The sequence below is a fragment of the Peromyscus californicus genome, unplaced genomic scaffold (genome assembly GCF_007827085.1).
Source record: "Peromyscus californicus insignis strain IS unplaced genomic scaffold, ASM782708v3 Scaffold_4__1_contigs__length_199733344, whole genome shotgun sequence".
NCBI lineage: Eukaryota > Metazoa > Chordata > Mammalia > Rodentia > Cricetidae > Peromyscus > Peromyscus californicus.
Genome location: NW_026294562.1, coordinates 55,379,081 through 55,406,293, shown reverse-complemented (window position 1 = coordinate 55,406,293; position 27,213 = coordinate 55,379,081). Strand labels below are relative to the sequence as shown.

At 52.5% G+C, this 27,213-nt stretch overlaps 2 protein-coding genes across 4 annotated transcripts; one reads left to right on the top strand and one right to left on the bottom strand.

Annotated features, from left to right (window-relative positions):
• Nucleotides 1–544: 544 nt before the first annotated feature.
• Drap1 (DR1 associated protein 1) lies at nt 545–2,598 on the bottom strand. Of its 2 annotated transcripts, none has more exons than XM_052712977.1 (7): nt 2,453–2,598; nt 2,141–2,213; nt 1,961–2,054; nt 1,563–1,682; nt 1,351–1,465; nt 1,052–1,140; nt 545–710 (listed from the first exon to the last, which is right to left on the bottom strand). In XM_052712977.1, exons 1-7 carry the CDS (start codon nt 2,492–2,494, stop codon nt 605–607), a joined length of 639 nt encoding a protein of 212 aa, XP_052568937.1. In that variant the 5' UTR covers nt 2,495–2,598; the 3' UTR covers nt 545–604. The 2 variants fall into 2 exon arrangements, with proteins under 2 accessions (XP_052568937.1, XP_052568938.1); XM_052712978.1 differs by having other exon boundaries at nt 1,351–1,444; nt 2,453–2,597.
• Nucleotides 2,599–2,900: 302 nt separating this feature from the next.
• On the top strand, nt 2,901–5,030 carry CUNH11orf68 (chromosome unknown C11orf68 homolog). Of its 2 annotated transcripts, none has more exons than XM_052712976.1 (2): nt 2,901–3,043; nt 3,688–4,214. In XM_052712976.1, the coding sequence occupies exons 1-2, from the start codon at nt 2,922–2,924 to the stop codon at nt 4,091–4,093; spliced, it is 528 nt and encodes a 175-aa protein (XP_052568936.1). In that variant the 5' UTR covers nt 2,901–2,921; the 3' UTR covers nt 4,094–4,214. The 2 variants fall into 2 exon arrangements, with proteins under 2 accessions (XP_052568936.1, XP_052568935.1); XM_052712975.1 differs by having other exon boundaries at nt 2,907–3,043; nt 3,702–5,030.
• Nucleotides 5,031–27,213: the final 22,183 nt, after the last annotated feature.

The following is a 27,213-nucleotide window of genomic DNA, read 5'->3' as shown; positions in this document are numbered from 1 at the left end:
TCCTTTCTTCAGTGCTCCTGATAGTACCCCAGACTCCCCTTTTTACTCAGGCACTGGCTGGTCCACCACTGCCCTTCCCCGCCTCCACGTGGGGAGGTAAGTAGGTGGGCAGTGGGGACACATGTCTTTTTTTTTTTTTTTGGTTTTTTGAGACAGGGTTTCTCTGTGTAGTTTTGGTACCTGTCCTGGATCTCGCCCTGTAGACCAGGCTGGCCTCGAACTCACAAAGATCCGCCTGGCTCTGCCTCCCAAAAGAGTGCTGGGATTAAAGGCGTGCACCACCACCGCCCGGCAGGACACATGTCTTTAATCCCAACACTTGGGAGGCAGAGGCAAGTGGATAGCCTGGTCTACAGAGTGAGTTCCAGGACAGCCAGGACTGTTATACACAGAAACCTTATCTCAAGGAGAAAAAATAAATAAAGAATGCAGTCACAAATCCCAGGACACAGACTGAAAAGAAACCAAAATCCTCTTTCTTTTTCTTTCTTTCTTTTTTTTTTTTTTTTAATAAATTTAAGAACAATTCCATCTTTGTTTTCTCCCCAGAGCAACTAATACTAACTAAAGGGGGTATATGGCCTGGGGTAAGGGGCAGTGGGCGCTAGGAGTCATAGTCTTCTTCATCCTCTGCATCAGGTGCTGAGGGGCCAGGGGGCGCTGGGGGCAAAGGCAGAGGAGAGGTGAAGGGCATGAAGGGGGTTGGAGGGCTGCAGGACAGAAAATGGATAAAATCAGGGCATGATACTGTGCTCTGCCCAACCTACAGGCCCTACTGCCATCCTCCAGAGGCAGCTGTGGTACAAGCCACCCATGATGTCACAGGAGCCAAGCCGCGCTAGGAGAGAAGGGCCCAGAGAGAGTACTATCCAGGTTCTCTCCCCAACTACTGTGAGAACAGACCTTCTTAGGACAGTCTCTTGTGGTTAAGGTCCCCTCTCACTCCCTAAGTCGGTCACCACCAATCACCACCACCACCAAGCAGTTAGGGGAGTCAAACTGGCTCTGAGGAGTTTGGCATGCCCCCATCTGGTGTCCCTGGGCTGCTTACCTCTGAAAGTGGGCAGGGGGGTGACTGGCTTGGGGTGGAGGCTGTGGTATCTCCTCTTCCCCATCAGTATCTGTGTCCTCAGACTCATCCTGTGAGCACACCAAGGGTCAGGGTTAATGAGAGAAGGCCTGGGCCCATCACTGGCAAGCCCAGACCCCTTGGAGAGCAGAGATAGGCCTGTCAGAATTTACACATGGAGACAGAGGTACAAGAGATTGTAGATAAGGGTCAGAGCAGGCCTCCAGGCAGCGCTGCCCAGTGCAGGCTACCTTTCCCATCACGGAGCTGGCCTCACTCACCTCCTGTTCTGAGTCTGTCCCAGACAGCTTCTTGTCTTTGCCTTTGCTTCCGGTGCCTCCATTCTTCCTGCCACTGCTGCCTGGTTTCCGGCCCCTTCGGGAAGGTACAGTCCATCTGCCCAGAGGACTCTCTCCTCCTGTTCACCCCCCAGCCACCCCCAACCCTGTGGCCTTGGCCTTTCCCACCTATATACCTGGTCTTGGCTACCCACCTTCGAGGACCCTTGTCCCCATCCATGTGGTTATCCTCCCCATCCCCCTGCATGTCAGGCACGGATGCCACCAAGTCTTTCAAGAAGTCAAATTGCTGCTCCAGCTCAATGCACTGCTTCCTGGAAGAAGCAGGAGAGGAAGGCGTTCAAAGGGACCACTTACGGAAGGATATAAAACAGCTTTTTCGTGTCATGACACTGGAAGAGAGAAACACCCCTCCCCACTTCCACCCGGCCTCGAGGGCCTGGCTCTAGTTATTCCCTCCACCTGGAACACCTAATCCCTCCCTACCTCAGTCCAAACCCACCAAACTGGCTCAAACTCCCTGAGACTCCCACCACTCCCCCGTCAGGACGCTGCCTCATCACAAGCCCGTCCCAGCTCTGCAGTCACTCACAGGTGGGACGTGGTCATGGTTTTGGCATTTCGAGACTGGGTCACCTGGCAAGCCTTCTTCAACAGCGACTCCAGGAAGAGCTCAAGCGCCCGGGCTGAGGGGCGTCAAGGAGAATCGGAAGAGGGGAGTGCCGAAGTCCCGCCCCACGCCCCTCAGCCCAGCCAGCCCCTAGTAGGATACAGATGATGACAGGCACAGCCGCCGCCACCTTCCCAATCTCTTCGTCCGTCTGCATGATCTTCTTGATCCGCGCCTGCCGAAGGAAGGAGGCAGAGCTCGGACGCCGTGTCCTGCGTCCCTGCAGGAGGGCCGGGGGCAGCCGGGGGGTATCCCGAGAGAAGGGGGCGGGAGGCACTAAGCCACTAGGGCATGGAAGGGGGCGGGGCGTCAGGCCGCGAACACCTCAAGGCACCCGCCCCCCCGCCGGCAGGACCTGGGCCCGAGCCTCCCGGGAGCCCAACCCGCGGAGGCCCAGCTCGGCCACGTGCTCACCGGCGGAAACCGCGCGTTGTACTTCTTCTTCTTGCTTGGCATCTCGGGGCCTCTCCCGCCGCGCCGGGCCCAGCGCCGCCGCCCGCAGCCTCCCGGCTCCGGGCCTGTTCGCCGCCGGCCCGCCGCGGTTCCCCCGGGTCCTGCTGCCGCCTGCTCCGCCCCCGCCGCTACCCGCAGGGTCCTAGCGCCGCCCGTCCAAGAGCGGCTCCCCTAACCCAGAGGCTCTGCTTTGGGAGCCTCTGGGGCGCTGCGCGTCCTTCTCAGGGATCGCCCGCCACTCCCACCCGCCCCCAAACTTGAAGTACGAACGTTAGCCCCGCCCCCTGCAGGCCGGCTCCTCCCAGGAATCTCGCGCTGGCCCCGCCCCTTCCCCTGCAGCCCCCGCCCCCAGCCGGCTGGTTCCGCCTCTGGCCCCGCCCCGTGATTGCGTTTGTCTATAAAGTTGTTGTTGAGGTGGCGGGACCCTAAGATGGCGGCGGCGGCGGCGGCCGTGGCAGGGGCGGGACGCGGCGGGGGTGGCGGCGCGGACCCCGGGCAGGAACGGAGCCGGGCCCGAAGTTGGGTTGGCGCGGAACGGAGCGAAGGCCGAAGGTGACTGCGGGGCGGCGAGAGGGACAGCCCGGGGGCGGGGGCAACCCTTAGGCTGTGGGCACTAATGGCGGCGGGTGTGGTAGGACGGGGGCCTGGCCCTCCTGCAGGCTCTATCCAGATCAGGTTCGAGTCTGGACGCCGCCCATTGACTCCGGATGGGCCTCTGCCCTCTTTAGGCCTCAGTGTCTCGGTCTTTCAGTGTGCCCCAAATAGATGATGGGGAGGCCTAGCCTTCCACCGCCACCCCTTAGGGTAGGCAAACGTGCGTTTTGCCTACATTCCATAAATGGCAGTGCCGTGCTACCTGCTGGTCTCTAGTCAAGAGGTGTAGCAGAGTCCTGTGCCAATTCGCACTTCAGCTGTTCCACTTAATACAGACGTGACCTTGGGCAAGTCCCGTTTCTCAGAGTTTCAATTTCCTTGTTTGTAAGCAGTGAAAGTAATACTAACAATAGTGATTTGACCTCAGGCATTTTATTTTAAAGACAAATCTAGACAGGATCAGTTGTTATCCCATTGTAAAGATGAAGCAACTGAGGCACAGACGTTAAGTCTTGCCCACGGCCACACAGTTTAACGCAGTGCCTGGCACACTCTAGGACCCAGCACTTGATATTTACTTTCTCAAACCTCCTCTGACTCAGTTCCCTCACAACAGGATGGAACCAAATGAGGAGCTGGAAGAGGAGGACTCTCCAGGTGGCCGGGAGGATGGCTTCACTGCTGAGCACCTGGCTGCAGAGGCCATGGCAGCCGACATGGACCCCTGGCTGGTATTTGACGCCCGTACTACACCTGCCTCAGAGCTGGATGCCTGGTTGGCCAAGTACCCACCATCTCAAGTTACTCGCTATGGGGACCCAGGTTCACCCAACTCTGAACCTGTGGGTTGGATTGCAGCCTATGGGCAGGGTTACACCCCCAACTCAGGGGATGTTCAAGGGCTGCAGGCAGCCTGGGAGGCTCTGCAGACCAGTGGGCGGCCCATCACACCAGGTACCCTGCGCCAGCTGGCCATCACCCACCATGTGCTCTCTGGCAAGTGGCTGATTCACCTGGCACCTGGCTTTAAGCTGGACCATGCCTGGGCTGGCATTGCCAGGGCTGTAGTTGAAGGCCGTCTTCAGGTGGCCAAGGTGAGCCCACGGGCCAAGGAGGGTGGGCGCCAGGTCATCTGTGTTTACACAGACGACTTCACGGACCGCTTGGGTGTGCTGGAGGCAGATTCTGCCATCCGTGCTGCAGGCATTAAGTGCTTGCTCACTTACAAACCTGATGTCTACACCTACCTGGGCATCTACCGAGCCAACCGCTGGCACCTTTGCCCCACTCTCTATGAGAGCCGTTTCCAGCTTGGAGGCAATGCCCGTGGCTCCCGAGTGCTGGACCGTGCCAACAATGTAGAACTGACCTAGTGGGGCCAAGTGGGAGAGACCACCTTTTGCTCCCCTGCCGGGGATGGATCCTTCTTTCTTTTCTTCCTTGTCCCGAGAAGGCCAAGCTCCCTAGCTCTGAGGACTAATTGACTTGGGAACTGCCTATACTCAGTCCCTTTGAACTTCTCTCTGCTGGGTTGACTCCAGCCCCCACAGGCTGGGGCTTGGGCTCCCTGAGGGCCGGGTCCTCAGCTGCCCTCTTTGATGCTGCTCCTGCCACTGCCCAGGACACTCAAGAAAGCCTGCCCTGGCCACCTCTGTCCCCTACTCTACTCACCCTGCATCTCCCTTTCCTCTCCTCCCTCCTAAGGGAGAACACTTAGTGCTTCCAGTCCCTGCCCTTGGAGCCATCCTAGCCCGGGTGGCAGGGACCTACAAGGACTGAGCATGCTGTTGGGGCCTGTATATTCGGGCCAAGAGAGGATGCAGGGTCATGGACATAGGGCTCTCCTCCCTGCAAACTCATAGCCTGCATCACCAACATCCCTTCCCTGACTACCTTGACATGTGCCTGCTCCTGGCATTTCAATAAAACCCAGCTTGGGTCTGTGTCTTGAGTGTTTTTAAAAAATATTGTTCTGGAGCTGGGCGGCGGTGGCACACGCCTTTAATCCCAGCACTAGAGAGGCAGAGACAGGTGGATCTCTGTGAGTTCGAGACCAGCCTGGTCTACAGAGCGAGTTCCAGGACAGGCACCAAATCTACACAGAGAAACTCTGTCTTGGAAAAAAAAAAAAAAGTGTCTTGATGGTTGCCTGCTTTGGCTCCTGAGGAAAGGCAGGGCCAGAAGAGGCAGCTCTGATGCCAGGCCTTTTTCTTCCTCCCTCAGCAATGAAGATGGTGCCTTTCACTTCTGAGAACCTCTGCACACATGGATCAGAATCAGTGTCTTAGGTCTTTCCAGGAAGGCCCAAGGGGCTACTCTTTGACCTCAAGATGTATTTGTTTTTAGACTTAAATTTTATCGAGACAGGGTGTCACTATGTAGCCCTGGGTCTTCTGGAACTCACTATGTAAACCAGGCTGGCCTTGAACTCACAGAGATCCACCTGCTTATACCTCCCAAAGTGCTAGGTTTAAAGGCCTGTACCACTACCCTCAGTTTTTAGGTTTTTAAAAAATGATGTTCGCCGGGCGGTGGTGGCGCACGCCTTTAATCCCAGCACTCGGGAGGCAGAGGCAGGCGGATCTCTGTGAGTTCGAGGCCAGCCTGGTCTCCAAAGCGAGTTCCAGGAAAGGCGCAAAGCTACACAGAGAAACCCTGTCTCAAAAAAAACCAAAAAAAAAAAAAAAAAAATGATGTTCATGGTGGCACGTGCCTTTAATCCTAGCACTTGGAAAGCATAGGCAGGTGGATATCTGTGAGTTCCTGGATGGGGGGGAGGGGGCTAAAGAGCCTGGGGACTTGGCTCAGTACTTAAGAGTACTGATTACGCCGGGCGGTGGTGGCGCACGCCTTTAATCCCAGCACTCGGGAGGCAGAGCCAGGCGGATCTCTGTGAGTTCGAGGCCAGCCTGGGCTACCAAGTGAGTTCCAGGAGAGGCGCAAAGCTACACAGAGAAACCCTGTCTCGAAAAACCAAAAAAAAAAAAAAAAGTACTGATTACTCTTCCAGAGAATGGTGGGTTTAATTCCCAGCATTCACAGGTGGCTAGTAATGGCCTCTAACTTCAGTTCCAGGGGCTAAGATGACCTCTTCTGGCCTCTGCAGGCACTGCATACATGGTTCAGAGACATATACAGGAAAAAACACCCATACGCAGAAAAATGAGTCTTTACAAAATACTAAAACTAATAAAAATTACTTTTTAGGACGGTTCAGAGGCTAGTTCGTCTCATGAGGTCAGAACAATTTGGAGGTCAGAACAATTTGGAGAAGTCAGTTTTCCCTCCACAGTGTGGGTCCCAAGGATCCAACTCTGGTCAGGCAAGCACCTTTATCTACTAAGCCATCTTAGTTGCTCAGGCTTTGTTTTTAAAAATGGTTTCATTATGTGGCTCTAGCTGGCCTGGATCTGGCTGTGTAAACCAAGTTGGCCTTGGAATCAAGGCCTAATGCTGCCTCCCACGTGCTGGGATTCAAACATGCTCATCTTGAATTTATGATCCTGTGCCTACACTTGAGTGTTGGGATTGCAGGTGTGCACACTCACACCCAGTTTAGTGCTGCCCAGCTATGCAGTAACTGAGATTAAACCAGGGTTTAATGCCTGCTGGGCATTCTGCCAGCGGAGCTACATCCATAGGCCCTCTGCCCCCACAATTTTGAAACAGTGATGTAGCACAATTTGGTCTCACAGTTCTGATCTTCCTGCCATAGCTTCTTAGTGCTAGAATCACAGGTCTGAACCGCCATGTGCATGCTTCAGACCTTAGATAAAGGCACACTCTCTGTCCCTGCAGTTCCAGACTGGTCACATAGTTCTGTAAACGGAGATAGGCTGGATTTCAACACCCTGGGCTGCAACAGCCTAGCCAGTGAGCAGCTGAATATCCATGGATTAGGTGTCTCCAGAAGCCCTGGCCTTGGCATTCACTTCTGCCACCCTATCCAGAAGCCACTGAATAGTTTACAAAGCACTTCCACATGGGCCACTCAACTCTCATGACCTCGTTAAGGAGATACTGACCCCATCCTGCTGTCAAGGAATTACCATCAGGTGTGGTGCACACTGTTAATCCTAGTACCTGTGAGGCAGAGGCAGACGGATCTCTGGGAGTTAGAGGACAGCCTGGTGTTATATAGCAAGTTCCAGGACAAGCATAGCTACACGACCCTCTCTCCAAAGCAGAGAGGAATTGAGGCCAATAGGAGAAAGGATAATGGGGGTGACTCAGTGAGTGAGCAGAGCCGGGACTTGCCTCTGATCCCTCCCTTCTCAGGCAGAGTGTGCTTCTTGACCCAGAGAGACACCTTCACAGCCCACAGAGCATGGACACTCACATGATCTGGCCATCCTCTTCTGCATGGCTGCTGTATCCTCAGGGGCCTGCCTTCGGCACCATGTTATCTCCCCAAACCAGTGCCTGGCCTCGCCTTGGTTGGGGGCTAGGTGTTGGCAGAGAGCCCCTAGAGATGTTGCTCTCGTGCCGTGCCGTGCCAGCGCTGACTCAGCCTCCAGCAGCCTCACCAAGTTGGAATTTGGAGCAGAGGAGCGGAGATGCCACTGGGCTGACTGGGTGGAAGTGGCTGAGTCATGAGATGCTGGCTTAACCCCCTCCCCAACTTCCTCCCTACCCTGAGTTTCCTCAAGACTGAGTCTACCTCAGCCCAAACCTGGGAAGTCCCTAGAGCCAGGTGCCCTGCCTGCCTGCCTGCCTGTCAATGCTTTGCACTTGACAAAAGTGGGCCAACTTTCCCTAGGCAGGGGAGTGGCGTCCTGGCAGAGTCTTGAGTTCCCACAAAGATGTCCACGTGGTACAGGCAGCCCAGGTTCTCTTCCCGTACAAAGCCTGACACATCCCTCCTCTCCATCTCTATGGCCCTGCCTGGCCCCTTGCCTGGTCCTTTGCCCTTCCTCATTGTCTCCAAAACTATGACGACAGCCACTAGGCTCCTCCACCCCACATCTCCTTCCCTGCCCTCTCCCCTCCAGCCAGGTCCACAGATCACTCTGTAGAGATGCTCCCACTCCTCTCCTACTGAAAGGCCTTCTGCGGTTCTCTACAGCAATGAAGAACAAGGTCTGCTCTCCTGGACTGGAATTGACCAGGTCCCCAACAGCTGTCTCAGCAGTCCTTGGGCACATCTGTATCTGCACCCCACTGAAGCCAACTGACACGTCCTTTACCACCTTGGCATGGAGCCTGGGGCCTCAGGCCTTCCTTCTGCTTGAACCCCTGTTGTGTGTACTGATCACAGAATCAGCAGTTACTTAGCAATCACCTGGTTGATAGCTGTCTCCTGCTGGTCCCGAAACCACAGACCCAGACTAAGGCAGGGGCAGTGTCTACATTTCAGCTTCTTGCCCAGAACAACCCTCTCCAGAGGTTATTAAATGAAAGAAGTAATTGCCTGTGAATCCCTCCTGTTTCATCTCTCTACTCTCTGTTCATATGGCTTTTTTTTTTTTTTTTAAACCACATTCTGGCTTTTTTCCACTTTGGTGTCTTTGTTGATGGGTAGTCTCTATTTGCATGCCTGACACCAACTCTCCCAGCTAATGGTCCACTAGCTCCCCAACCATGTTCCACTTGTGGCTCTCATCTCTATGTCTGGGGACTTCGGAGGAAAGTGATTGGTTTATTCTCAGGGTATCTTCAGCACCCCGTTCAATGTCAAGCCTGGTGCAAGCACCAAATGTTCTTTTTTGGGGGGTGGGGGGAGTTTCAAGACAGGGTTTCTCTGTGTAGCCCTGGCTGTCCTGGAACTCTGTAGACCAAGCTGGCCTTGATCTCACAGAGATCTGCCTACCTCTGCTGGGACTAAAGGCATGTGCCACCACATCCGGCTCAAATAACATTCTTGAATACTGGGTGATTGCATGAAAGCCAGCCTTGGTCTCCAGGCCTCAGTCTCCTCATCTTATTAAGAGCCTGACACTGTGCTCAACATTTACCTACATTATCTCATCTAAGCTCTGTTTAGTTCTTTTATTTTAAAAATATTTTATGTGTATGGGTGTTGTACCTGTGTGTATGTCTGTGTGCCACATGTGTTCATGGTACCCAGGGAGGCCAGACAAGGATGTTGGATCCCCTGGCACTGGAGTTACAGATGGTTGTGATCTACCATGTGGGCACTTGGAATCAGACCTGGATCTTCTGGAAGTGTAGCCAGTGCTTAACTCCTGTGTACCATCTCTCCAGCCTCTAGCTCTGTTGTTACTACGTTTTGTAGAAGGGGAAACTGAGACCAGAGAATTCCAGTTAATTGTCTCAAGGATGCAGAGCATTCAGATGGCAGAGCCAAGATTTCAACCCAGATAATTCAATTCCAGGGCATCTGATGCATCGTTAAATCTTGTTAATGAAAGTGCTGTTGAGGGCAGGGGTGCTGCACAAAGAAATACTGCCCTGAGGGACATAGGATTGACTTGTGAGGCACACAAGGTAGGGTCTCCGAGCACTTGGGAGACAGGCTGGGCCTAAACAGAGACTCCTTCAGTACTGACCAAGAAGCTGAGGGCCTATCTCCAGCCTACATGGAGGATGACACCCTGGCAAGCTAAGGGCTCCCAAACCTGGCCAGCAGGACTTCTCTTAGCCAGCTCCTGCTTACATGGGAGTACAGAAGCACCCGGACTGTGGAGGGACTGGCCAAATTGCACAAGCCCCTGTGTCTGCTCCCCTAATAAAAGTGAGAGAAGTATGACAGAGGCCAGAGAGACAAGAAGATGTTCTGGAAGGGGGAGGCTCTATCTGCTCCTGACTCCCGCATGGACCTGGGGGCAGAATCCAGGAGTACTGGAGACAGCTGAATAGGAAGACGCCTCAGCCAAAGCTTTGGCAGGATTTGGGGGATTTTCCTAGTAGGCCAGCTGCGCCCCACTCCTGCTGACTGGGAGGGGCCTTGGCAGGGATGAAGATTGGGTCACACAGCTGATTCACTGAGGAGGGAAACTCCCCACGTCTGTGACGTGCATCCCCCAGGCATTCAGGGGTACAGCTAAAGGCACTAGTCTGAGAAACCTTCTACCCGGGTTTTCTTTGGTCACTGGCCTCTAGAAGAGCACAGTAAACCTGAGGTTAGGCAGAAGGCTGTGCGGGCAGGGTGGCAGGCTTGTGGAGACAGCTTCCCAGGAAAGGAAACCAGAGATTGCAACCGGAATGAAGGCTGGACAGGATACCTCAGGTGTCTTCTATCTATTTTATAAGTGAAGCAACCAAGGCTTATCATACAAGCAAACATGTATACAGGCCTGCTCTTTCCCAGCACATGCAGGGCACCTTACCTGCATTAACTCACTCCGTGCCTCACAGCACTCCTTTTATTGATGAGAAAAGTGAGGCCAAAAGTGCTAAGTAAGCTAGTCAAAGGTGAGCCAGGCATGGCGGTACATGTTTATCATCTTTGCACCTAAGAGGTAGAGGCGGAAAGGTTAGGAGTTCAAGTCCAACCTCAGCTACTCAGCAAGTTTGAGGCTAGCCTGGCCTACATGAGACCCTGTCTCAAAACAAAACAAAATAAGAACTTGGCCAAAGTCAAGGCTACAGAAGTTCTGGCAGCCCTCACAGCTCCTCTGTCTTCTACATTAGGGTGTCGGGGCATTCTGTCCTGGTCTCTGAGCAGTTCCAGCTCCTAGGGTCAGAGGCCTCCTTGGGATTGGTTTTTGTGGGTCTTCTACCATTGGTCCCAAGTCTGCCTGCTGGGAACCCTGGAAGACAGCCATGTCCCAAACCAGGGCCTGGCTCCTCCTTTGGGGCCCCCTGAAGGGAGAGAAAACTGCCCCAGAAAATCAGCCAAATCTTCAGAGGCCAGGAGAGGGCAGCGAAGGTTTCCCACCAGAATCTCTCCAGAGCTTTGACTTTTTTGTTTTGTTTTGGTTTTTTCAAGACAGGGTTTCTCTGTGTAGTTTTGGAGCCTGTCCTGGATCTCGCTCTGTACATCAGGCTGGCCTTGAACTCACAGAGATCCACCTGGCTCTGCCTCCCAGTGCTGGGATTAAAGGCGTGTGCCACCACCGCTGGCGAGCTTTGACTTTTGACCAAACCCCGATCCTGTGCCCAGAGCTTTCCTTTCCAGTCTTGATGCTCACCTCCTGCATCGTGTGCACACACACACAAATGCACATGCACAGACACATACAGAGATACACAAGTGTACACATTCACACCCTCACCCACAGAAACGTACACACAGACACAGGCATGCACACACATGCACACACAGACATGAAGTGAAAGCCTGGCATTATCGCCCACTGCCACAGAGGGTCCTGTTCCCCTCTGCTCGAGGCCAGGGGACTGCAAGTACTCTAGGGGGCCTAAGAGCTGTGGCTTGATGAGGCGTGGCCAGTGGCCCCACGCAGGCGTGCTTTGCCCCACTTGGCTCTCTCTCACAGGCTACATGACTCACTCCCTTGCCCCCCATGACTCAGTTTACACCAGTGCCTGGAGGTCCTCACAGCTCGGGTGGGGCAGTTTATGGGTCCAGCCCAGGCCCGCCAGCCTTTCATCCCAGGATGAGCTTTTCATCCCACTCCTGGCCCAAAGCAGGAGTTGGCACCCCTGGGATCAACAGGCCAGGCTCTTGGGAGCGTGGGGACAGGAAGTGTGTGTTGGAGGAGGGGGGCCCTAGGCTTGGGTATTAGAAGGAGCTGAAAAACAGGGTGACAAGCACCAACCTTCCTTAGCAGGGGCCACTCTGTGGGTCAGGCCAATTGGGCAGAGCCATTCTGGACACACAGAAGAGGAAATGGACCTCATGGCACCAATGTTATCAGTAAGAGAGCTCCCTAACATGTTTCCTGCCTTTCTAGGATTCTCCCTCTAAGCATTAGCCATGCTTTACCCTGTCCACCCCACAAATAACCCAGGAAAGCATATACAAATGAAGAAATGGAGACGGAGCAGTTGAAGGAATTGCTGAGGTTACCCAGCCAGGAAGTTTCCACAGTAACGAAAGGAATGAGTTAATGCACACAAAGTGCTTGCAGAACGATTGCAAAGAGTATTTGTGGATGTGTTTGCTCTTACTATGAGCTGCTCATCTGTACAATGGGTGAGAAAGGACAGCTGACGTATCCTGGCCAGCCTTCACTCCAGTTAGTCTGTTTCTCTTCTCTTAGAGCAGTCCCCACGGCCCTCGCATCCCCAGGCCATTTCATGCAGTTACCTCCTCCTGCCTCCCGAGCCCATGAGTGGGAGTGGGAATGAGAGACCTCCACCCTGTAGGTCTCCATTGGAACGCCTGGTTTTAGGGAGCACAGTATATGATGTACAATGAGAAACGAGAAACGGGCTGGAGAAATGATGGCTTGGTGGTTAAGAGAGCTTGCTGCTCTTCCAGAGGATCCAAGTTCAATGCCTAGCACACATGTTGGGCAGTTCACAAGTGCCATAACTCTAGCTCTAGGGAACTCAACACACTCTTCAGACCTCTGCAGATACAGACAGACAGACAGACACACACACACACAGACACAGACACACACACACACACAGAGAGAGAGAGAGAGAGAGAGAGAGATCTTTAAAGAATGAAATAAGAGCCAGGCATGGTAGAGCATGCCTTTAATCCCAGCACTCAAGAGGCAGAGGCAGGTGGATCTCTGTGAGTTCAAGGCCAGCCTGATTTACAGAGCAGTTTCTAGGACAGCCAGGGCTACACAGAGAAACCCTATCTCAAAAAAAAAGAAAGAAAGAAAGAAAGAAAGAAAGAAAGAAAGAAAGAAAGAAAGAAAGAAAGAAAGAAAAAGAAAGAGTCTGGCGGTATGGCACCTGCCTTCAATCACAGCACTTGGGATGGCAAAGCAGGCAGATCTCTAAGAGTTCAAGGCCTACTCTATAGAGTTCCAAATCAGTCAAGGCTACTAGTGAGATCACATCTTTTTTTTTTAAATAATTTATTTATTTTTATTTTATGTGCACTGGAGTTTTGCCTGCATGTGTGTATGTGTAAAGGTGTCCTGGAGTTACAGACAGTTGTGAGCTGTCATGTGGGTGCTGGGAATTGAACCTGGGTCCTCGACATCTCTCCAGCCCTGAGATCCTATTTCAAAAAGCTAATAGGTAGGTGGTCAGGCCTTTAATCCCAATAGTCGGGAGGCAGAGCCAGGCAGATCTCTGTGAGTTTGAGGCCAGCCTGCTCTACAGAGTGAGTTCCAGGAAAGCCAGGACTGCTTCACAGAGAAACCCTGTCTCAAAAAAAAAAAAAAAAAACCAAAACTAAAACAAAAAACCACTTACTGCTATTCCAGAGAACAGGGGTTCAGTTCTCAGCACTCACATCTGGCAGCCTCTCTGGCCGCCTTGGGTACCTGTACTCATGTACTCACACCCACAGGCACAGATACAGACATATTTTAAAATAAATAAAAAATTGTAAAAACATTAAAAAGAAGACAGGGGTCCTAGAGGGACCAGAGTGACTGACACCAAGTCTTATAACCCTTAGAAGCCCATCTGGAACTGGACTCGTTTCTTGGATTCTGGAAAGTGGCTGGTGTGGTGACAGGAACCCTATAGGAAGACTGAGGAGACCAGAGCTGCCCCTGACACCCTGTGGCATTTATCCCAGTCCCTTCCCATCTCTGGGCAGGGAGATCCTCCTCTGCCTCACAGCAGTGAAGCGTGGGTACCAGCAGAGGATGGCGCACACTTGAGTCAGGTGTTCTGGAGGAAGGCTGCCATGCACCCACTGTGAGCCCCTAACCTTGACTACCACTTTCTCTACATGTGCCCCCTCCCTCTTCCACAGTCTGAGCCCATCAAATGGCTTGCTTTGACCCCAAGAGTCAGAATAACCAGGTCACAAAGCCCTGGGTCCAGCAAGGGGCTCAATCCCTTCCCCAGACTTCAGCCACATCCTTGTTCAAATATCTACCCCAGCCATTTTGTCCCCAAGCCTGGGGCAAGCTCCTCAGCCTGCTGTTCCAGGGCCTTGGCTGAGGCCTGGCCAGCCCACCTTCAGTTCATTCCCTCAACACACATTCCACTGGGCACCCTGAACCTTCGCCACCGAGGCCTCCCCTTCTGTCCACCCACAGGCCTCTGTGCTCACTGCCTCCCACCCTAGGAATGTCTCCCTTGACCTTCAGCACCCTTCTGCTGGGAAGCCTTCTCCCACTGGCCCCCACCCCAGCTGAAAAGAATGCTTTCTTCCTTCCTGGGGGCTCTGGGAATGTCCCAGATGCTCTCAGGCTCCGGCCCCCACGCTGTGTCTCCTTATCAGCTCTCCAAGATGTCAATGTCTTGGGGCCAAGGCCAAGTCTTTATCAGTCCTTAGTCCCTGAAAATTAACTCCATTCTACTTCCTCTAATGTAGCCCAGGCTGGCCTTGAACTTGCCATGTAGTACAGGATAACCTGGAGCCACTGATCTTTGCCTCTCCCTCCCAAACACTGCCTGATATTTGTTGTGACAAGGTCTGACTACATAGCCCACGCTGGCCTGGAACTCACTGTGTAGACCTGGCTGGTTTTGAACTTCCAGAGATTCCCTTGCCCTGAGTTCTGGGGTTACAGGGTTGCAGTACTATACCCAAGTCCATTCAACCTTTAGTACAGTTCATTTGGGTCAATGAAACGAGTACATCTATGGGATATTATACTGTCATAAAAAAGAGTCAGGAGCAGCCACACACAGATGAAGGAACTGCACAGACAAGATTATGAGAGCCAGAGCCAGATTGAAAGCATATGCAGTGTGATTCTATTGCTATGGAATTCCAGGGGAAAAACTAATCTATGGCCATGGAAGTGAGTCAAGTGATTTCCTGGGATGGGGATACTGGCTGCAGAGGGGTAGGAGGGTTTTCTGGCCGGGGAGTGCAGATGTGTTCTGTCTGGATTGGAAGATGGCTATGTAAGTTAAAACACATGACCAGAACACTGAAAAGTGCAAGTTGTGTTAAACGTGCCTCAGCCAAATGCATTTCCTTTTTTAAAACAAGGTCTTGCTTTGTTGCTTGTAGTCAGATTTTTCTTTGGGCTGTCAGCTCACAAATAATGACTCAGGGTTTTTTTTTTTTTTGGTTTTTTGAGACAGGGTTTCTCTGTGTAGCTTTGCGCTTTTCCTGGATCTCGCGCTATAGACCAGGCTGGCCTCGAACTCACAGAGATCCGCCTGCCTCTGCCTCCCGAGTGCTGGGATTAAAGGCGTGCGCCACCACCGCCCGGCAGGGTCTTCTTATTAATTAGGAAAGCTTGGACTCAGCTTAGGCTTGATCCATGAGCTCTTATAACTTTAACTTGGTTTTACTGATCTACATCTTACCACATGGCTTTGTACCTCTCTTTCACCTTGAACCTCTTGTTTCCTCTCTGTGTCCCCTGGTGTCCCCCACACATCTAGATTTCTCCTCTTCCTTTCTCTTCCTGGAAACCTGCCTGTACCTTCTACCTAGCTGTTGGCCATTCAGCTTTTTTGTTTGTTTGTTTGGTTGGTTGGTTGGGTTTTTTGTTTTTGAATTTTTTAGTTTTTTCGAGACAGGGTTTCTCTGCGTAGTTTTGGAGCCTGTCCTGGATCTCGCTCTGTAGACCAGGCTGGCCTCAAACTCACAGAGATCCCCCTGGCTCTGCCTCCTGAGTTCTGGATTAAAGGCATGCACCACCAACGCCTGGCTGGCCATTCAGCTTTGTTCGTTTGTTTGTTTGTTTTGTTTTTTGGTTTTCTTTAGTTTTTTCGAGACAGGATTTCTCTGTGTAGCTTTGGAACCTGTCCTGGAACTTGATCTGTAGACCAGACTGGCCTCAAACTTAGAGATCCACCGGTCTCTGCTTCTTGAGTGCTGGGATTAAAGGCATGCACCACCACCGCCCAGGGACTGTTCATCTTTTTTACTACACCAGTCACAGCAATACGTCTTCATACAGTGTACACATACCCCACAACAGTTGTTCAGGTTGACCTCCAACTGTTGGTTAAAGCAATCCTCTAGACTCAGGTTCCTGAGTAACTGGGACCACAGGTGTATTTCCAACCCCAGCCTCATTAAAAAATAAGACTGTTATAAACATACTTAGAGGAAGCCTTTCAAAATACAAGAAGATGGGTGCTGAAGGGATGGCTCATCAATTAAGAGCACTGACTGCTCTTCCAGAGGACCTGGGTTCGATTCCTAGCAACCACATGGCAGCTCAGAACTGTCTGTAACTACAGTTCCAGGGGACCCGACACCCATGGCAAAGACCAATGCACATAAAATAAAAATAAATTGAAAAAAAAATACAAGAAGGTAGCCAGGCATGGTGGTGCATACCTTTAGTCCCAGCACTTGGGAAGTAGAGACAAGTGGGTCTCTGTGAGTTCAAGGACAGCCTGATCTACATAGTGAGACCCTGTCTCAAAAACAAGCAAACAAACAATAACAAAGAGATGGAGCTGGAGAGATGGCTAATCTGGTAAGAGCACTGGCTGCTCTTGCAGAGGACCGGGGTTCATTTTTTGTCTTGCACATGGTGACTCCGTGTGCCTTGGTCCCATAACTTTCCTCTGGCCTCCATGCTTACTGCACACACACGGTGCACATACATCATGCAGGCGAAACACTCATAGATGAAAGAAAAATTAATAAAAATAGTTAACATTTTAAAAATATAAAATGGCACACAAATATTGGGCACAGTGGCTCACACCTGTAATCCTAGCACTTGGGAAGCTGAGACTGGAGAATTGCCATGAATTTGAGAACAGCTTGACCCTGACCTACAAGGTGAGACCTTATCTCAACAAAACAAACTAACAAATAAAACACAAAAAATAAAATAACTAAAATAATCTCTTCCTTGCAAGGCAGTGGTGGTGCACGTCTTTAATCCCAGCACTTGGGAGGCAGAGGCAGGCAGATCTCTGGGTGTTCAAGGCCAGCCTGGTCTACAGAGTGAGTTCCAGATCAGCCTGCTGCACAGAGAAACCCTGTCTCAGAAAAACAAATCACCACCACCACCATCACCACCATCTCTTTCTGTGCCCGCCCCCCCCCCCCGGGAGGGGCGGGGTGGTGGTGGTGACACAGGCTTTCTCTGTATAGTTTTGGTGCCTGTCCTGGATCTCGCTCTGTAGACCAGGCTGGCCTCAGACTCACAGAGATCCGCCTGTCTCTGCCTCCTGAGTACTGGGATTGAAGGTGTGTGCTACCATATTCAAGGTGTGTGTGTGTGTGTGTGTGTGTGTGTGTTCATGCATGTGTGCTCTCTCAAGTGTGTGCCTGTATTTAAAGGAAGGGCCCAGTGAGATGGCTCAACAAAGGAGGCTGCCGCTGATGACCTTTGTTCAGTTAATCCCTAGGATCCATATGGTGGAAGGAGAGAGGGAGAGAACCTACTCTCAGGTTGTGCCCACAAAATAAATATAATAAAAACTGTGAAGACAGCTGAGAGCCAGATGTCATGGGATAAGCCCGTAATACAATCACCACAGAGGTGGAGAGAGGAGGATTCTGAGTCAAAAGCCAGAATCCTGGGCTACATATCAAGACCCTGCCTTTCAACAAACACAATAGAATGAGAAAGACACATTTGCAAATCATAAGGGTTTATATTCAGAATATATAAAAACTACTACACATCTCTATTTAAAATAAAAAGAAGAAGGAAAGAAAATAAAAGAAAAAAGAAAAACCAAGTGCAGTGTCCCACAACTGTGACCCCAGCACTAGGGAGGCAGAAACAGAAGGATCAGATATTCAAGATCCTCCTTACCTACATAGGAAGTTGGAGGCCAGCCTGGGCTACATAAGCCCCTGATTTACAAAAAGAAGAAAATCTCTGATCACAGAAATGGACAAAGGACTTAGATAGATACTGTATATAAGAGGCCAACAAGCCAGGTGGTGGTGGCACACTTGGGAGGCAGAGGCAGGTGGATCTCTCCGAGTTCAAGGCCAGCCTAGTCTATAGAGTGAGTGCCAGAATGGCCAGGGCTACACAGAGAAACCCTGTTTCAAAACAATAACAAAAAGAGGCCAGCAAGCATGTGGGAATACTCTCTGCTCACTAAGGAAATGCAAATAAAACCCAATGAGATGCCACCTTGTATCCACTAGTCTTTAATTTTTTTAAAAAATTTTATGTATTTATTTTATGTCTTTGGGTGTTTTGTCTACATGTGTGTCTGTGCACCACATGGATCCCTGGTACTCTTGGATTCCCCGGAACTGGAGTTACAGACTGTCGTAAGCCAACATGAGGGTGCTGGGAATTGAACTCCCTTGGAAGAACAGCCAGTGCTCTCAACTGCTGAGCCATCTCTCCAGCCTGTATTCCTTAATTTTTAAATCTCCAACTGGAAACTAACTAGGGTTGGCATGATTTGGAGAGATTCGAGGCCCCACACACCGATGGGGAAGACGCACAGTGGCACAGGAAGATGCGCAGTGGTACAGGAAGGTGAGCAGTGGTACAGGAAGGTGAGCAGTGGTACAGGAAGGTGAGCAGTGGTACAGGAAGGTGAGCAGTGGTACAGGAAGGTGAGCAGTGGTACAGGAAGGTGAGCAGTGGTACAGGAAGATGCGCAGTGGTACAGGAAGGTGAGCAGTGGTACAGGAGATGAGCAGTGGTACAGAAAGGTGCGCAGTGGTACAGGAAGATGAGCAGTGGTACAGGAAGGTGAGCAGTGGTACAGAAAGATGAGCAGTGGTACAGGAAGATGAGCAGTGGTACAGGAAGATGAGCAGTGGTACAGGAAGGTGCGCAGTGGTACAGGAAGGTGAGCAGTGGTACAGGAAGATGAGCAGTGGTACAGGAAGGTGCGCAGTGGTACAGGAAGATGAGCAGTGGTACAGGAAGGTGAGCAGTGGTACAGGAAGGTGAGCAGTGGTACAGGAAGATGCACAGTGGTACAGGAAGTTGCGCAGTGGTACAGGAAGATGAGCAGTGGTACAGGAAGGTGAGCAGTGGTACAGGAAGATGAGCAGTGGTACAGGAAGGTGAGCAGTGGTACAGGAAGGTGAGCAGTGGTACAGGAAGATGCGCAGTGGTACAGGAAGACGCGCAGTGGTACAGGAAGATGCGCAGTGGTACAGGAAGGTGCGCAGTGGTACAGGAAGGTGAGCAGTGGTACAGGAAGATGAGCAGTGGTACAGGAAGGTGAGCAGTGGTACAGGAAGGTGAGCAGTGGTACAGGAAGACGCGCAGTGGTACAGGAAGATGAGCAGTGGTACAGGAAGATGAGCAGTGGTACAGGAAGATGAGCAGTGGTACAGGAAGGTGCGCAGTGGTACAGGAAGATGAGCAGTGGTACAGGAAGGTGAGCAGTGGTACAGGAAGATGCGCAGTGGTACAGGAAGGTGCGCAGTGGTACAGGAAGATGAGCAGTGGTACAGGAAGGTGAGCAGTGGTACAGGAAGGTGAGCAGTGGTACAGGAAGGTGCGCAGTGGTACAGGAAGATGAGCAGTGGTACAGGAAGGTGAGCAGTGGTACAGGAAGATGAGCAGTGGTACAGGAAGATGAGCAGTGGTACAGGAAGACGAGCAGTGGTACAGGAAGGTGCGCAGTGGTACAGGAAGATGAGCAGTGGTACAGGAAGGTGAGCAGTGGTACAGGAAGGTGAGCAGTGGTACAGGAAGGTGAGCAGTGGTACAGGAAGATGAGCAGTGGTACAGGAAGATGAGCAGTGGTACAGGAAGGTGAGCAGTGGTACAGGAAGGTGAGCAGTGGTACAGGAAGATGCACAGTGGTACAGGAAGATGAGCAGTGGTACAGGAAGATGAGCAGTGGTACAGGAAGATGAGCAGTGGTACAGGAAGATGAGCAGTGGTACAGGAAGGTGAGCAGTGGTACAGGAAGATGAGCAGTGGTACAGGAAGATGAGCAGTGGTACAGGAAGATGAGCAGTGGTACAGGAAGATGAGCAGTGGTACAGGAAGGTGCGCAGTGGTACAGGAAGATGAGCAGTGGTACAGGAAGATGAGCAGTGGTACAGGAAGGTGAGCAGTGGTACAGGAAGGTGCGCAGTGGTACAGGAAGATGCGCAGTGGTACAGGAAGGTGAGCAGTGGTACAGGAAGATGAGCAGTGGTACAGGAAGGTGAGCAGTGGTACAGGAAGACGAGCAGTGGTACAGGAAGATGAGCAGTGGTACAGGAAGGTGCGCAGTGGTACAGGAAGATGAGCAGTGGTACAGGAAGATGAGCAGTGGTACAGGAAGATGAGCAGTGGTACAGGAAGACGAGCAGTGGTACAGGAAGGTGCGCAGTGGTACAGGAAGATGAGCAGTGGTACAGGAAGATGAGCAGTGGTACAGGAAGGTGAGCAGTGGTACAGGAAGGTGCGCAGTGGTACAGGAAGATGAGCAGTGGTACAGGAAGATGAGCAGTGGTACAGGAAGATGAGCAGTGGTACAGGAAGACGAGCAGTGGTACAGGAAGGTGAGCAGTGGTACAGGAAGGTGCGCAGTGGTACAGGAAGATGAGCAGTGGTACAGGAAGGTGAGCAGTGGTACAGGAAGATGCGCAGTGGTACAGGAAGACGAGCAGTGGTACAGGAAGGTGAGCAGTGGTACAGGAAGGTGCGCAGTGGTACAGGAAGACGAGCAGTGGTACAGGAAGGTGAGCAGTGGTACAGGAAGATGCGCAGTGGTACAGGAAGGTGAGCAGTGGTACAGAAAGGTGCGCAGTGGTACAGGAAGATGAGCAGTGGTACAGGAAGGTGAGCAGTGGTACAGGAAGGTGCGCAGTGGTACAGGAAGGTGCGCAGTGGTACAGGAAGACGAGCAGTGGTACAGGAAGGTGAGCAGTGGTACAGGAAGATGAGCAGTGGTACAGGAAGGTGAGCAGTGGCACAGGAAGGTGCGCAGTGGTACAGGAAGGTGCGCAGTGGTACAGGAAGGTGCGCAGTGGTACAGGAAGGTGAGCAGTGGTACAGGAAGATGCGCAGTGGTACAGGAAGATGAGCAGTGGTACAGGAAGGTGAGCAGTGGTACAGGAAGATGAGCAGTGGTACAGGAAGACGAGCAGTGGTACAGGAAGGTGAGCAGTGGTACAGGAAGGTGCGCAGTGGTACAGGAAGACGAGCAGTGGTACAGGAAGGTGAGCAGTGGTACAGGAAGGTGAGCAGTGATACAGAAAGGTGCACAGTGGTACAGGAAGATGAGCAGTGGTACAGGAAGGTGAGCAGTGGTACAGGAAGATGAGCAGTGGTACAGGAAGGTGCGCAGTGGTACAGGAAGGTGAGCAGTGGTACAGGAAGGTGAGCAGTGGTACAGAAAGGTGCGCAGTGGTACAGGAAGATGCGCAGTGGTACAGGAAGGTGAGCAGTGGTACAGAAAGGTGCGCAGTGGTACAGGAAGATGAGCAGTGGTACAGGAAGGTGAGCAGTGGTACAGAAAGGTGCGCAGTGGTACAGGAAGGTGAGCAGTGGTACAGGAAGACGAGCAGTGGTACAGGAAGATGAGCAGTGGTACAGGAAGATGAGCAGTGGTACAGGAAGGTGAGCAGTGGCACAGGAAGGTGCGCAGTGGTACAGGAAGGTGCGCAGTGGTACAGGAAGGTGAGCAGTGGTACAGGAAGATGAGCAGTGGTACAGGAAGACGCGCAGTGGTACAGGAAGGTGCGCAGTGGTACAGGAAGATGAGCAGTGGTACAGGAAGATGAGCAGTGGTACAGGAAGATGAGCAGTGGTACAGGAAGGTGAGCAGTGGTACAGGAAGGTGAGCAGTGGTACAGGAAGATGAGCAGTGGTACAGGAAGGTGAGCAGTGGTACAGGAAGGTGAGCAGTGGTACAGGAAGATGCGCAGTGGTACAGGAAGATGAGCAGTGGCACAGGAAGGTGCGCAGTGGTACAGGAAGATGAGCAGTGGCACAGGAAGGTGCGCAGTGGTACAGGAAGGTGAGCAGTGGTACAGGAAGGTGAGCAGTGGTACAGGAAGATGCGCAGTGGTACAGGAAGATGAGCAGTGGTACAGGAAGATGAGCAGTGGTACAGGAAGGTGCGCAGTGGTACAGGAAGGTGAGCAGTGGTACAGGAAGGTGAGCAGTGGTACAGGAAGATGAGCAGTGGTACAGGAAGATGAGCAGTGGTACAGGAAGATGAGCAGTGGTACAGGAAGGTGCGCAGTGGTACAGGAAGGTGAGCAGTGGTACAGGAAGGTGCACAGTGGTACAGGAAGATGCGCAGTGGTACAGGAAGATGAGCAGTGGTACAGGAAGGTGAGCAGTGGTACAGGAAGATGAGCAGTGGTACAGGAAGATGAGCAGTGGTACAGGAAGATGAGCAGTGGTACAGGAAGGTGAGCAGTGGTACAGGAAGGTGAGCAGTGGTACAGGAAGGTGAGCAGTGGTACAGGAAGGTGAGCAGTGGTACAGGAAGATGAGCAGTGGTACAGGAAGGTGAGCAGTGGTACAGGAAGGTGAGCAGTGGTACAGGAAGGTGCGCAGTGGTACAGGAGATGCGCAGTGGTACAGGAAGGTGAGCAGTGGTACAGGAAGGTGCACAGTGGTACAGGAAGATGCGCAGTGGTACAGGAAGATGAGCAGTGGTACAGGAAGGTGAGCAGTGGTACAGGAAGATGAGCAGTGGTACAGGAAGGTGAGCAGTGGTACAGGAAGGTGAGCAGTGGTACAGGAAGGTGAGCAGTGGTACAGGAAGATGAGCAGTGGTACAGGAAGGTGAGCAGTGGTACAGGAAGATGCGCAGTGGTACAGGAAGGTGAGCAGTGGTACAGGAAGACGCGCAGTGGTACAGGAAGGTGCGCAGTGGTACAGGAAGGTGAGCAGTGGTACAGGAAGGTGCGCAGTGGTACAGGAGATGCGCAGTGGTACAGGAAGGTGAGCAGTGGTACAGGAAGATGAGCAGTGGTACAGGAAGGTGAGCAGTGGTACAGGAAGGTGCGCAGTGGTACAGGAAGATGAGCAGTGGTACAGGAGATGCGCAGTGGTACAGGAAGGTGAGCAGTGGTACAGGAAGATGAGCAGTGGTACAGGAAGGTGAGCAGTGGTACAGGAGATGCGCAGTGGTACAGGAAGGTGAGCAGTGGTACAGGAAGACGCGCAGTGGTACAGGAAGGTGCGCAGTGGTACAGGAAGATGAGCAGTGGTACAGGAAGGTGAGCAGTGGTACAGGAAGGTGAGCAGTGGTACAGGAAGATGAGCAGTGGTACAGGAGATGCGCAGTGGTACAGGAAGATGAGCAGTGGTACAGGAAGATGAGCAGTGGTACAGGAAGATGAGCAGTGGTACAGGAAGATGAGCAGTGGTACAGGAAGATGAGCAGTGGTACAGGAAGGTGCGCAGTGGTACAGGAAGATGCGCAGTGGTACAGGAAGGTGAGCAGTGGTACAGGAAGATGAGCAGTGGTACAGGAAGGTGAGCAGTGGTACAGGAAGGTGAGCAGTGGTACAGGAAGATGAGCAGTGGTACAGGAAGGTGCGCAGTGGTACAGGAAGATGAGCAGTGGTACAGGAAGGTGCGCAGTGGTACAGGAAGGTGAGCAGTGGTACAGGAAGGTGAGCAGTGGTACAGGAAGGTGAGCAGTGGTACAGGAAGGTGCGCAGTGGTACAGGAAGGTGAGCAGTGGTACAGGAAGATGCGCAGTGGTACAGGAAGGTGAGCAGTGGTACAGGAAGATGAGCAGTGGTACAGGAAGACGAGCAGTGGTACAGGAAGATGAGCAGTGGTACAGGAAGATGCGCAGTGGTACAGAAAGGTGCGCAGTGGTACAGGAAGACGAGCAGTGGTACAGGAAGGTGAGCAGTGGTACAGGAAGGTGAGCAGTGGTACAGGAAGATGCGCAGTGGTACAGGAAGGTGAGCAGTGGTACAGGAAGATGAGCAGTGGTACAGGAAGACGCGCAGTGGTACAGGAAGGTGAGCAGTGGTACAGGAAGGTGAGCAGTGGTACAGGAAGATGAGCAGTGGTACAGGAAGATGAGCAGTGGTACAGGAAGATGAGCAGTGGTACAGGAAGGTGAGCAGTGGTACAGGAAGATGCGCAGTGGTACAGGAAGATGCGCAGTGGTACAGGAAGATGAGCAGTGGTACAGGAAGATGAGCAGTGGTACAGGAAGGTGCGCAGTGGTACAGGAAGGTGCGCAGTGGTACAGGAAGGTGAGCAGTGGTACAGGAAGACGAGCAGTGGTACAGGAAGGTGCGCAGTGGTACAGGAAGATGCGCAGTGGTACAGGAAGGTGAGCAGTGGTACAGGAAGACGAGCAGTGGTACAGGAAGATGAGCAGTGGTACAGAAAGGTGCGCAGTGGTACAGGAAGGTGAGCAGTGGTACAGGAAGATGAGCAGTGGTACAGGAAGATGAGCAGTGGTACAGGAAGGTGAGCAGTGGTACAGGAAGGTGCGCAGTGGTACAGGAAGATGAGCAGTGGTACAGGAAGGTGAGCAGTGGTACAGGAAGATGAGCAGTGGTACAGGAAGATGAGCAGTGGTACAGGAAGATGAGCAGTGGTACAGGAAGATGAGCAGTGGTACAGGAAGGTGAGCAGTGGTACAGGAAGGTGAGCAGTGGTACAGGAAGGTGAGCAGTGGTACAGGAAGGTGCGCAGTGGTACAGGAAGATGAGCAGTGGTACAGGAAGGTGAGCAGTGGTACAGGAAGATGAGCAGTGGTACAGGAAGATGCGCAGTGGTACAGGAAGATGAGCAGTGGTACAGGAAGATGCGCAGTGGTACAGGAAGATGCGCAGTGGTACAGAAAGGTGCGCAGTGGTACAGGAAGGTGAGCAGTGGTACAGGAAGACGAGCAGTGGTACAGGAAGATGAGCAGTGGTACAGGAAGACGAGCAGTGGTACAGGAAGGTGAGCAGTGGTACAGGAAGATGAGCAGTGGTACAGGAAGGTGAGCAGTGGTACAGGAAGGTGCGCAGTGGTACAGGAAGGTGAGCAGTGGTACAGGAAGGTGAGCAGTGGTACAGGAAGGTGAGCAGTGGTACAGGAAGATGCGCAGTGGTACAGGAAGATGAGCAGTGGTACAGGAAGATGAGCAGTGGCACAGGAAGATGCGCAGTGGTACAGGAAGATGAGCAGTGGTACAGGAAGGTGAGCAGTGGTACAGGAAGGTGCGCAGTGGTACAGGAAGGTGCGCAGTGGTACAGGAAGGTGAGCAGTGGTACAGGAAGACGAGCAGTGGTACAGGAAGGTGCGCAGTGGTACAGGAAGATGCGCAGTGGTACAGGAAGGTGAGCAGTGGTACAGGAAGGTGAGCAGTGGTACAGGAAGATGAGCAGTGGTACAGAAAGGTGCGCAGTGGTACAGGAAGGTGAGCAGTGGTACAGGAAGATGAGCAGTGGTACAGGAAGATGAGCAGTGGTACAGGAAGGTGAGCAGTGGTACAGGAAGGTGCGCAGTGGTACAGGAAGATGAGCAGTGGTACAGGAAGGTGAGCAGTGGTACAGGAAGATGAGCAGTGGTACAGGAAGATGCGCAGTGGTACAGGAAGATGAGCAGTGGTACAGGAAGATGCGCAGTGGTACAGGAAGATGCGCAGTGGTACAGAAAGGTGCGCAGTGGTACAGGAAGGTGAGCAGTGGTACAGGAAGACGAGCAGTGGTACAGGAAGATGAGCAGTGGTACAGGAAGACGAGCAGTGGTACAGGAAGGTGAGCAGTGGTACAGGAAGATGAGCAGTGGTACAGGAAGGTGAGCAGTGGTACAGGAAGGTGCGCAGTGGTACAGGAAGGTGAGCAGTGGTACAGGAAGGTGAGCAGTGGTACAGGAAGGTGAGCAGTGGTACAGGAAGATGCGCAGTGGTACAGGAAGATGAGCAGTGGTACAGGAAGATGAGCAGTGGCACAGGAAGATGCGCAGTGGTACAGGAAGATGAGCAGTGGTACAGGAAGGTGAGCAGTTGTACAGGAAGACGCGCAGTGGTACAGGAAGGTGAGCAGTGGTACAGGAAGGTGAGCAGTGGTACAGGAAGATGAGCAGTGGTACAGGAAGATGAGCAGTGGTACAGGAAGGTGCGCAGTGGTACAGGAAGGTGAGCAGTGGTACAGGAAGATGAGCAGTGGTACAGGAGATGCACAGTGGTACAGGAAGATGAGCAGTGGTACAGGAAGGTGAGCAGTGGTACAGGAAGATGCGCAGTGGTACAGGAAGGTGAGCAGTGGTACAGGAAGGTGAGCAGTGGTACAGGAAGGTGAGCAGTGGCACAGGAAGGTGAGCAGTGGTACAGGAAGATGAGCAGTGGTACAGGAAGATGCGCAGTGGTACAGGAAGACGAGCAGTGGTACAGGAAGATGAGCAGTGGTACAGGAAGATGCGCAGTGGTACAGAAAGGTGCGCAGTGGTACAGGAAGGTGCGCAGTGGTACAGGAAGACGAGCAGTGGTACAGGAAGATGAGCAGTGGTACAGGAAGATGAGCAGTGGTACAGGAAGACGCGCAGTGGTACAGGAAGATGAGCAGTGGTACAGGAAGATGAGCAGTGGTACAGGAAGGTGAGCAGTGGTACAGGAAGATGAGCAGTGGTACAGGAAGATGAGCAGTGGTACAGGAAGATGCGCAGTGGTACAGGAAGGTGCGCAGTGGTACAGGAAGGTGAGCAGTGGTACAGGAAGATGAGCAGTGGTACAGGAAGATGCGCAGTGGTACAGGAAGGTGAGCAGTGGTACAGGAAGATGAGCAGTGGTACAGGAAGGTGAGCAGTGGTACAGGAAGACGAGCAGTGGTACAGAAAGGTGCGCAGTGGTACAGGAAGGTGAGCAGTGGTACAGGAAGGTGAGCAGTGGTACAGGAAGGTGAGCAGTGGTACAGGAAGACGAGCAGTGGTACAGGAAGATGCGCAGTGGTACAGGAAGATGAGCAGTGGTACAGGAAGATGAGCAGTGGTACAGGAAGGTGAGCAGTGGTACAGGAAGATGAGCAGTGGTACAGGAAGGTGAGCAGTGGTACAGGAAGGTGCGCAGTGGTACAGGAAGGTGAGCAGAGATACAGGAAGGTGAGCAGTGGTACAGGAGATGCGCAGTGGTACAGGAAGGTGCGCAGTGGTACAGGAAGGTGCGCAGTGGTACAGGAAGATGCGCAGTGGTACAGGAAGATGAGCAGTGGTACAGGAAGGTGAGCAGTGGTACAGGAAGGTGAGCAGTGGTACAGGAAGGTGAGCAGTGGCACAGGAAGATGAGCAGTGGTACAGGAAGGTGAGCAGTGGTACAGGAAGATGAGCAGTGGTACAGGAAGGTGAGCAGTG